Source organism: Sycon ciliatum, chromosome 2, assembly GCF_964019385.1.
Source record: "Sycon ciliatum chromosome 2, ocSycCili1.1, whole genome shotgun sequence".
NCBI lineage: Eukaryota > Metazoa > Porifera > Calcarea > Leucosolenida > Sycettidae > Sycon > Sycon ciliatum.
This window is the reverse complement of record NC_088644.1, coordinates 27,984,653-27,996,413: the sequence shown is the minus strand read 5'-3', so window position 1 is coordinate 27,996,413 and position 11,761 is coordinate 27,984,653. Positions and strand designations below refer to the sequence as shown.

Sequence of the window (11,761 nt, the reverse complement as noted above, 5' to 3'; positions counted from 1 at the left end):
TTATAACTCTTTCTTCGCACTGCTAGAAGGTTCGAAGTAAGCGTAAAAGTTATGCATGCCCACATGACAGCAGCAAACACACCTTCGGACGTAGGATAAGGGCAGATCGGTCAGGCTGTAGTTGCGCGGCCTCTCGATGTCGAAATTAATGTTTGGATCGTCGTTTGCCAGATCATCATTGATGATCTCCACGGAGGCTGATGGTGTTGTAGTCATGATTGGACTAGGCGACTTAAACACGGCTGACAGGGAAGTGGCGCTGGCGGCACCATCGGGCTCGGAGTCGGCCTGAATGTTACGATTGCTGGCCATGGGTGAGATGGAGAAGGAGATGGTGGTGGCCGGCGGTGTTTCTACCAGCTTCTGCTTGGAGCGGCACAAGACCTTGCCGTCCTTGTTCTGACCGAGCACGCGCAATGAGAACGACGTGGACGCCTCCACGTTCAGCAGGTTATGGCAATAGTACTTGCTGGAGATGAGCACCTTCTGGATCTAAGAACGCACACACACACACACATTGGAGAAATGAAGACAAATTTATACTTCAAGAACTCAAGTCACACAGTACAGCAGTGGAACAAGGCTAGTTCATCATACAGCACAACAGTGTAGCAAGGCTAGTTCATTGAACACTCATGCTCATCACATTACAATGTACTGTAAAGTAGAAGTCATCAGGCAACATTCCAGTACTCGAGTCAAGTAAATAAATAAAGGAAGGCAAAGGAAATAGGGCGACACAAAATAGGACATTAGCAATTGTACTATGAAATTGACCCAATGGTGTGCGTGTGTGCATACAATGACTGTCCATGCAGCAACATGTGGCTGCCTTGCTGCTAACAGTTGTGACAATATCCAAAAGTCTATAATCCTTGGCTTGACACTGTTGACAGATGCGTCAACTCTGCTCCTGTCTAACAGGTTCAGGGAAGATGCGAGCTGTGTTTATTATTATTATTATTATTATTATAATCCCCTGCAACAGAATACAACTTTGATCTTTTGTACTCCTGGACGGTCACATGCTTGAATGGCACACGGCGAGAGAAAAATTCAGTCTTTTCCTCACCTTGGGATCTCTGGAGGTGTTCCAGCGGATGACGTAGTGTGTGAGCTCCGAGTTATCATGCAGTGTACAGTAGTCGGTCCAGTAGAGTGCAATGGCTGAGCTGAGCACGTTGATCACCTGCAGCGATATGCTGGACGACGTGTTGGAGCTGCGGCGAGCCGTGACCGGAGTGGCCGGTGGAGGGCTGATGCAAACGGCGCTGGACTCGGGCGACTTGCTCCACTGGTTGTGCTTGGTCACCGCTGCCATGCTCACTATGTAACACCTGGACATCACACAAATACACACATACACTCGGACGTCTCTTATCCGGGCACCTTGGGACCGGGCAGTGCCCGTATCTCAGATTTGCCCGTATCTCAGGATAACTCCTCTACCATGTATGATATCATTTTTTGAAGAAGTTTACTGGACACATACTGCACATGTTCAGGTTACAGAGAGAATCCATTGATAAAAATGTGTGGATTTCACAGGTTGGCAGTGACAAATACTGTAAGACATGTTATTATAACGAGTCGCAAATTTAACGATTGTCCAAAATTCATAGGTTAACGAGAAGATATGTTAACGATCTTGCAGTATTCTGCCATATCCACACACAGCAGATATGAAGCAGTACGGCCTCAACGGATCTTATTATAACGAAGAAATGTCATCCGTTAAAACGTTAGATTTGCTTCCTTGTTATATATACATGTCTTACAGTAAGCACTTGAGCATATGAAAAAACTTCAAACCAACCAAATTCAAAGCATTTTTGCCATAGGAACTCAAGCTGAAGGTGCCAGGTAGAGAGACGTGCCCGTATCTGAGGCGTCCGGATAAGAGACGTTTGAGTGTACCAGTGTTCTAGCCAAAGGGGGGGTAGGGGGGGGGGGGGTGCAGTGCCCCCCTACTCTGTTTGCCCCCCCCCCACCCCTACTCATTTGTCGATTTTTGTGTTTTTTTTCATGCCATTCAATGAAAATGCAGTCGATAGCCTCTACTGGAGGGTCCATAAAGGCACATTTGTCTGGAGTGAAGTCGGGGGTTCGCCCTGTGCGTTGCATTTTTCATGGCAAAACGATTTTGGAATATGGAAAATGGGTTACGGGGTTACTGTTTCCCATGCCTGCCCTCCTACTAGTTTGACCTGGCTAGAGCCTTGCACACACACACACACACACACACACACACACACACACACACACACACACACACACACACACACACACACACACACGCACAAACACACACACACACGCAACAAACCAGACAACGGACGAAAACAACAGGGAGCCATGTGCAGTCGAGAATTACATTAATCTGGTGAAAGATGGTAGTGATGCTGTCGTCAGATGGATCATTTATCACTATCATGGGCATGTCGCCATATTCGATCTTCACAATGACTGACAAGCGGATAATTGCCGGTATTGAACCCCCTCCCCTCCCCTTCAACTCCAAGCTCATGTGGTTCACAGTCTCTCTCTCTCTCTCTCTCTCTCTCTCTCTCTCTCTCTCTCTCTCTCTCTCTCTCTCTCTCTCTCTCTCTCTCTCTCTCTCTCTCTCTCTCTCTCTCTCTCTCTCTCTCTCTCTCTCTCTGCTACACGGAACTACGTACCAAACTCCGTGTCAACTGCAGTGAAGTTTGACACGGATTTTTTCGTACGTTGCACCGGCTCTGCCGTACGTAGCATGCTCGAACCATGCACGAACACCCCGCCACATATACTCTGTACGCTCACTTTTCACACGGAGTCCGGTCCGTGTGAAGCGCGCTTCACACGGAAAACGATATGACAAAATCCGTATCAAACTAAATCCCGTACCGCGGTGAAGTTTCCATACGTACTTTGGCACGTTTTACCGTGTGGCAGAACCTCACTTCTCTCTCTCTCTCTCTCTCTCTCTCTCTCTCTCTCTCTCTCTCTCTCTCTCTCTCTCTCTCTCTCTCTCTCTCTCTCTCTGTCTGTCTCATGTAGCTTACCTATTGGATACAACGGGAATGGTAGTGGACGTTTCCGACTCTGGTATGATGTCCTTGGACTCCTCACCGTTGATACACAGCTGAGTCCAGTGGGAAAACAAGAATGCAGCGTGCATGTACACGTAACGTGCAAAGAAAAATCATTATGAAACCGCCAGGAATTCCTACTGACATTGGCAGTTGCACAGCAGCTGTGCATAGACAAACTAAACAAATATAGGAATGCACACACACAGTGCCACACACTCACAGCTAATCCTTACGGCACCAACACTGTACATGACAACGAAACTAACTTGTTTGCACACTACAACATGTACAGTCATGTGCATGCACAACGCGTCTGTTAAGATGCCATGGGCCAAGGTGACACACGAATGGCAACACATATAATCTAGTTCGGTTTCGGTTCTCTGTGCTGTGCCGAGGAGATCACGAAGGATGACACAGTTGCTACTGCTCCGGAGATTGAGCAAAGCCAGCAAGTACCAGTATGCTGACCATGCAACATACACATACAGCGCTGGCAACTGAAATCCGATCCCCTGAGCAGCGCGCTCACATCGCAAAGACCCGAAATAGAGGCCGCTAGAAAGTGAACGCGCCACCCAGGGGTCGGATTTCAGCTGCCAGTACTGTAGGTCGGTAGTACTAGCACTGTCGGTGGTGGACACTGCAACTGCACTGCCACTATGCTGACAAAGAGAGCAAACGTGAATGCTGCTAACACACAGGCTGCTATACGGATAGCGTTAACGTGTACGTACCCGATAGCCTGTGACTTGCACACCGCCGTAGGTCATGGGTATGTTCCAAGACAGCTCTGCTACTCCGTTTGATACGCTGCCCACAGACAGGCTGGGCGCGTCGGGGGGACCAGGTACCTACGATAGACACACACGGCGATACGCACACAGATTTAGAACATACACATGCACACATCCGTGCAGATACATAGACACACAGTAAACCATGCTACTTCTGATGGCAAGGAGTGATTCAATAGCCAACACACCTACAAATACAATTAATGTACTGTCATTCGCTGTGGTTTCAGATTATCTGGAGCGTATTTGGGAATGCAGTATGTCACTATGCTCTGCTTCCCCGCCCATACCAGCCCCATACCAACACCCATCCCTGGAAACATGTTCAAGTTTGGGTGGATATTTACTCCCAAAGCATGTACAAGTCCAAACACGCACACAAGTATTCATATGTACAGTTGGACTCGGTGAAATCCGACCCAAAGTGCAAAACCGGCACCCATACACCAGTTGCGATTATATCACTGTATTTGTTCATGTGTACGTCCAGCCGCATTCATACCACTTCCAGAGCGCCAAGGGCCGTGCAAGGTGAGGGTGCCTAATATGCACGTTTGGTTGGATTTCGCCGAGCGCAACTGTACATAGAAGTAGATTTGTAGGCGATGAGTGCATCATCTCGTGAGTAAGCTAACAGCTGGCCAGGCGCTGTGCAGCTCTAGCAGCGTCAGCTCTGCTAGGACCACAACCATTGCAGGGGCGTCGGACACGGTACGGTCACTACGGTATCAGGGCATAGCTTTCAAGGATTTCATTTAGCTCGGACAAATGTCCTTCCGTTTTGAAATCTGTGGACATGCCCGGACATTTTCCACAACTGCACTAGCAGTCCAACCAAGAGTACATAACCCTTGGTCCAACCCATCGATTCAAGTGCGAAGTCGACACCAACGGTCGAAAGTGTGAATTGACTGTAGCAACAACGCGTTGCTACAGGCGGATCAAGTACTCAAGTAAATATAGTGAAGTCTACGCCTGAGACTACGGTATACGTGTTAGTTGTACGATATGCAAGTCGCATTTGGCACGAAGCTCTGAAGAAAGCCCAACTCTGCATAAAAAGGTCGAAAGGTCGCTGCTCTTTTTTTTACTTTTTTGACCGGACACTATGTCCGGTGAAATTGAAAACGTCCAGTCAGTGGCCGAAAATGGCCAGAAAATGTCCGATGTCCGGCCGTTAATCTATGCCCTGGGTATTGACCGTACCACTTTTTGCTTCAGGTACCCCGTGAATCAATAAAATACACTCATCTGGGCTCTAAATTTCCAAAAATTTTGGCTCAGCCATCCCTCCCACACGAGTAAATTGTACTTCAGATGGCTGACCGTACCACACTAAAATACCTTCCGACGCCCCTGCATTGGCGCGTGCACTGGCGTACATGCTGCCGGCACGTTAGTTTATTTTTATTTTCGACTGGATATCATGCATGGCATCAAGAGTACATGAACAACCAGAGTGTGCAGCTCGGATGGGTGGCTGTCACGGCGGAATTCCGTGATTACATCATTTTAGTGATGTAGTGCGTACAAGCAGGATTCAAGCAGGTCTCTTTCTGCACAACTGCAGCTCAGTTGTACGCACTACGCAATTTCCCGCCTCAGATCTGCGCCAAATATGATGTAATCACGGAATTCCGCCGTGACAGACACCCATAGCAGAAAAGGCCCCAGGCTGCACACTCTGGTTTTCATGTACTCTTGATGGCATCTGCTCACAGAACTGAACACACACACTGACGTTACTGGAAAGCACGGCAGTTCAAGCTACTCCCAAGTACATGTAGTACAGGCTAGTTGAGGAAGGTCACTGGTGTGCTGATGGAGAGCAACGACACCACTTACCCGGCATGTGATGACGCAGCTGGGAATAGTAGTCTCAATGTCATCATCCAGGACTGCCTCCAAGAATATCTGATATGTTGTTCTGACAACAAGAAGCGCAACAACAGCAGAAGCAGAAGCGGCGGCGGCAGCCCAAAGAGACAAAGACGATGAGTGATAAGCACCTTCATTATGTTCTCCCTGTGGTGGTGGCCAAAAGCGCAATGTGGCGTGGTGGAATTACAGGTAGCTAAATTTATACAATGACCAGGTCACACGCAAAGTCCAGTGGAAGAGAATCCGCCTCAGCCTTTGCTTGACTTTGACCTGTCTTCAAGGTTATCCTGTAACGAGATCAGGTCTGTTGAAACTACTACCTATTCCAAGTGACTAGCACTTTATATTAAGTTCAGTAGTACCTAATATGTGACCGGTCTCACAGACCCGTCTTCAGAGAAGAGGTCAGATTTACTAATACGACTCGATACGACCCGATACCCCCCGATACCCTATACGACCTGATAAGCCAGACAAACGGACAGGACAAATGTGTGACGGTGGTGATGTGAATGGCTGCATGTGGCTGAATTCAATGCATGTGCATGTGCATGTGCAACCACATTCAAAGGCATTCAGCTTGGCAAGCTTTGACAACTTCTGCAGAAGGACAAGATGGACACAAGGATGACGACAACTTCTTTCCATGTATAAGAGCGTTTACCTTGCCTCGCAGTTCTGAATGACATACTCAGTTGCCGACTTGGGCACCGAGATGCGGTTTGTAGCCCGTTTGACTCTGCCTTCGCGCCACACGACGTCCACTCTCTCCGGAACATGGCTCTGCTCACTGTCATCACAGGCAGGCGATAGCGACCAGTTGATCTTGATAACACCGGCTACCTCACCGGCCACCTCACCGGCCACCTCACAGTACTTGGCAGAGAGCCTGGGGAAGTGGACACCATCTGCTGGCCGGCCAGGTAGTCGGATTAACGGTGCAGTGTCCTACACACATATACACACAATATCGGGGATATGCACAGACAGCGCTTCATAGTACTTGAAATACAGGTAACAGCACTGACGAACTACAATCAAACTAGAAATGTAGTATAGTAGAGTGTTATGAGTGTGTCACCGTGTACAGTATGCTGTGAATGCCTGAGTCTATTTGAGTACATGGTGAGTCCATACCAGTATGCTGTGAATGCCTGAGTCTATTTGAGTACATGGTGAGTCCATACCAGTATGCGGTACATGATAAGTTCCATGTCAGTATGCCGTATGTTACCTTTTTTTCAGACTTGCTCACACCACTGGCACAGCACCTCTCAACAGGCAGTACTATACTCTTGTTCTCGCCACAGCACCTCTCAACAGGCAGTACCATACATTGTACTTGCAGACAACACTAGTGGGTAGTGCTAGGAACCTGAAGCCTTACATCCTTTTCAGCATTCTCCTCGAGTACTGTGAGAACTGCTCCCATGACCCAGTCAACATCAATAGTACAGTCACTGGCGCTCCTGCTCGATTTCAGCACCTGGACAGGAGAACCGTCTCTTTCCACCACCATCGTCTTGTTACTCTGGCTGCTTGCAGCCTAGCAAGGAGATGTAGATACACATAATACAGCCACATACTGGTGAATTAAGCCACAGCAGAATACAAAGTGGCTATAACACACACACACACACACACACACACACACACACACACACACACACACACACACACATAACACACACACACACACACACACACACACACACATAACACACACACACACACACACACACACACATACATACACACACACACACTTGTTGCTCACTGCCAAAACTGGTCACGTGGGTCTCCCCGGGAGAGGGGAGAGAGACTCAAAAGGAATCTTGGAAAGATGACTCAACTGGCTATTGAACCGCCCAACGGCCGACACCCCCTGACATCTCCAAAACTCTGGGTGGACTTGAAAGAGATCCCACTTATGGGCTCACCACTACTCAGTAAGTGGGTGTGGACAAGGTGCAGAAAAGGATTGACGGCATCAGGGTATCCGTCCAGGGATCCAACTGCAGGGTACCCCTGCCCCCACTGAAGGTAATACTTGCTTCTAGTGTGGGTGGCTAAACCAGAGTGGATCTGATATAAGCTTCACTAGCACCATTGATTACACAAAAGTTAATCTAGCCAGAAGCAGTCCATGGTTAAAAGAAAGTATATGAACCCTGGGAACCAAAAAAGGTGGCAGGTACAACATTACACCTTCAAGCAGCCGAGCCCGTGGGCGACAGACCCAACACAATCAGGCATACCGTATTATCTCTAATATAAGCACGGTCCTTTATTTTTTCAATGTACCTCCGCCCCGTGCTATTAATGGAGACGTTCCTTTATTGGAGACTGTTCCATTATTATTTCAACCTCATTGCAGAAGCAAGTTGCCATGCCAATTTCATGTATGACACACACATTTCAGGGTTTTTTCGCCGGTACAGATAATGAATTTACACAGTGTGCTTACAATGGAGACTGAGCACTTTATTTTTTGAATGCCGCCCCAAGGCGTTCTATTATTGGAGACGTGCTATTATTGGAGACTGTGCTTATATTAGATTATACGGTAAGTGTACCCACCGACCGAACTAGCTGGCACACGCACACACCCACCCTCGCACGCACGCACGCACACACACACACACACACACTGTACTTGCAAGTACTTGTTTGTACATGCATTTCCTGGAAAATAACTGACAAGGTTTAAAAGCACGGGGCACTAAAACCCTGACAGGTGAAGCCGCAAAACAAACTCGGGTGCACACACACACACACTCACAGATACACACAGATACACACACAAACATGCACATATGCATACACACACGTGCATGCAAGCGCATATAGGTACACACAGACACACACACAGACACAGACACACACACACACACACACACATACCCCAAGCATACACAATGTAGCAGGCATATGTCAACAAACTTACCTCAGCTGGTGACCACTTGAGTTGGACAGAAACCTCGTCATAACTTGACAGAGTAAGACAAGAGTTAGAAGTGGTATCATCGTCAAACTCTTGGATAGATTGCAATGACACCGCTGCAGATAGGGATATGGGTGAATCGGACACACTAACAGGGGTATCCACAGCCATCACGTTGACCTTCTTGCTGGCAGGATCATCAGATGCCGGATGCAACGAGGACATCTTCTGACGGCTGCGCACCGACATGTCGAATCGCTTTGTCAGCGAACTGACCGTAGCGCAATCGTCCGCAGCGGCGGCGGCGTCCGCTGGAGCTGCCGTTGTCGCTGCTGCTGCCGTTGCTGCTGCTGGCAATGCTACATTAGCTGTTGTGGCCCGTTGACGTTCAGACCACAGGTGGAATGTGTAGGGAGAGTTGCCCAGTGCCTCCAGACTGCTGTGCAAGCTGCTGAGCGACGGTCGCTGAGAACCGCTCGGTGTACGAGGATACTCATCAGCTTCCGACGGGCCACGGTTGGAGACGACAGCCACCACTGCAACCTACAGAACACGGTGCATACAAGAACATACCGTATTTTACCGGTTGTAAGTCGACCCCGGTTATAGGTCTCAATTCTGCGTTTTAAAGTTTTCACCCAAAGAAGCACTACCAACCACTCCCTGCTACTAACATATCAACAAATCATGTAAACATTCCTTATTGGAGGGTATAACGTCCCAATCCTTGAAAAAGGCCAATAAACTGGCAAAAATGTGTACATATGATGCAGTCGTGCATGCAGGGCAGGTCATGTTTTGTAAGATACTGATAGTTCCCGGTTGTAAGTCGAATCCCGGTTGTAAGTCGACCCCCGCCCTTTCTCCTTCTATTTTTAGTCGTAACAGGTCGACTTACAACCGGAAAATACGGTACATGTATTAAAGGGCACGAAACGGATTGTGACCTTGGCTTGAAATAATCAAGTGCAGAAATTGTGATCAATGACAGTGCGAGAAAATCATAGCCATTGGGACTAGGATTGCGCATGTTTAACATATCCCGCCCAGACAAGTGCAAGCAAGCAGATGGAAAAGTCACCCATGTAGCAGGCAAATGCAGCACAGAGTAGCAGCAGCAGGCTGTCAGACAAGCATGGGCAACTGCTCCTTACTGTGTAGCGCTGGTTGGGCGACAAGTTCTTGATGCAGCAGCTGGTGGTGGTCATGGCATGCTTCTCGCTCTGCCAGGCACGGTTCCTGGCCATGGCGCTCGCCGAGATGGTGAGGTCGTCATCGGGTGCGTCCAGCTGCATGTCCTCATCCAGTCCCCACTGCACGATGTAGTTGAGCAGTGTAGAGTGAGTGTGCAGATCCTGCATACACCAACTGACTTCTAAGGATGCATCGCCAGTAACAGCTGATACTTCCACCTGCAGTAACGACAAGCATGAACAATGAACCACTGTCACGTGCAGAAGCAGCAAGAAGCACATCAGCCGCAGCAGTCCAAGAACGCCCCTCCCGCATGCTAGACAATAAAGCGCCATGTGAACAATAGAAGCGTGACAAACATCACTAGCGATTTTCAGAACCCACCGCCATGTCAAATATACACACACCAGCGTAGTACAGAAGAGCAGCAACAACCCGAGCAATACGTGCGGTCAATGTAACCTGGATGTCTTACCACGGGTGGCAAGCCAGGGGGAGGTCTACCGGAGATCTCCGCCACTGCCATGTGCACGGGACTGGAGACTAGCGGACTATCTGTGCCACCGCGGCCCTGGCAGGACGGCTCGGGACGCGGTAGGCTGATGACACGCACCTGATATCCCATACACGGTGAGAGTGGAGATATCTAACCATACCAAGAAAAAAGATAGGAACAGGACGAAAAGCAAGATACATGTAGCCACGATAGACATGTACAAGCAATAGAGGTGGTACCCTTATAGTGACAAGTCGAGAGGTCTATTTGTGCATCGGTACAATTTTCATACATCTGTTTCCTGGCAAATGGGTCACAAAACAAATCACCATAGCATAATGCTAAGAATACCTGAGAGCACATGGAGACTCTGAGCGAGTCAACCAATGCCAGCAAGTATTGTTAGCGTGAGGCTCTAAACGTAGCCTGTATTTCAGTACAATTCACTTTATGCACACGGACTATGCCATTGTAAGCCTCAAACATCAATACTAAGTGATGGTCGAGGAGCACTCACAGTGACTTGACGACTCTTGGCAGGGAGGTCTTGTCGGTAGATGCAGTCCAGTTGCGTTGTAGACTCCGGCTCTCGGTAGAAGTTGCTCTGCGGCTGGTTGGGAAAGATCGTGGTGACGTCAGCCGAGGACACATACGGATGTACTTCTACACGCACGAGCTCCTTGTCGCCGAACGACACCGGCACATCCCACTCCACGGTGAGCGAATCAAGACTGCACGAGGCCACACGTAGTCTTGCAACAGGCCGCGGTGATTCGGCAGTGGTCACCTCGAGTACGACCACTTCCTCTACTGGTTGTCCCACCAGCTCTTCATCAGCCGCTGAGTAGAGTAGCGTGGAGGAGCGCGTCTTACCGCAGCCTTGGCAGTTGGAGACGGAGACAGAGGACACGCGGTGATGTTGCATGTAGTTGACAAACGTTGACTTGAAGTTGTCCTCCGAGCCGCAGTAGAGCACTGCAGTGTATTCAGTGTCTGGAGAGAGACCACTGATCATGTGTGAGCCACTCTGTGCCTCGGAGTCGGACAGCTTACGCATAGTCTTCTCACTGAGGCCAGCGTCGGATTGCCACCACATCAGCTTCCAGCCCTCGGCGGAATCATCTTCAATGCCTTCGATCCTCAACTGTGGTGCCAGTAGTTGGCCAGTACCAGATCGCTCTGCTGCCGGCCGACCATCGAGTATACCCTTGTTCTGTTCCGAGTGACTCATCTCCCAACCAAGCACCAGTGAGGTGCAGCCAACGGAGGTCGCCCAAAGACGATCCGGCAGGTGAGACGCTTGTGAGCGATACTGAACAACAAGCGGCGGCCTACAGAAAAACGCACACACACACACGCACACAACCAAACACGC

The 11,761-nt window shown here is 49.1% G+C and overlaps 1 protein-coding gene across 1 annotated transcript in view; it reads right to left on the bottom strand.

The window, feature by feature from the left end:
• The window catches only part of LOC135809507 (uncharacterized), a 50,521-nt gene that overhangs the window by 9,554 nt on the left and 29,206 nt on the right, over positions 1-11,761 (bottom strand). Inside the window, exons 37-47 of the mRNA XM_065322868.1 lie at positions 10,904-11,717; positions 10,366-10,536; positions 9,851-10,108; positions 8,700-9,239; positions 7,140-7,298; positions 6,417-6,700; positions 5,717-5,798; positions 3,812-3,928; positions 3,045-3,124; positions 1,073-1,337; positions 83-492 (exon numbers count right to left, since the gene is read on the bottom strand). Coding sequence (XP_065178940.1) covers positions 83-492; positions 1,073-1,337; positions 3,045-3,124; positions 3,812-3,928; positions 5,717-5,798; positions 6,417-6,700; positions 7,140-7,298; positions 8,700-9,239; positions 9,851-10,108; positions 10,366-10,536; positions 10,904-11,717 — 3,180 coding nt within the window. The remainder of the gene's footprint in view (positions 1-82; positions 493-1,072; positions 1,338-3,044; positions 3,125-3,811; positions 3,929-5,716; positions 5,799-6,416; positions 6,701-7,139; positions 7,299-8,699; positions 9,240-9,850; positions 10,109-10,365; positions 10,537-10,903; positions 11,718-11,761) is intronic.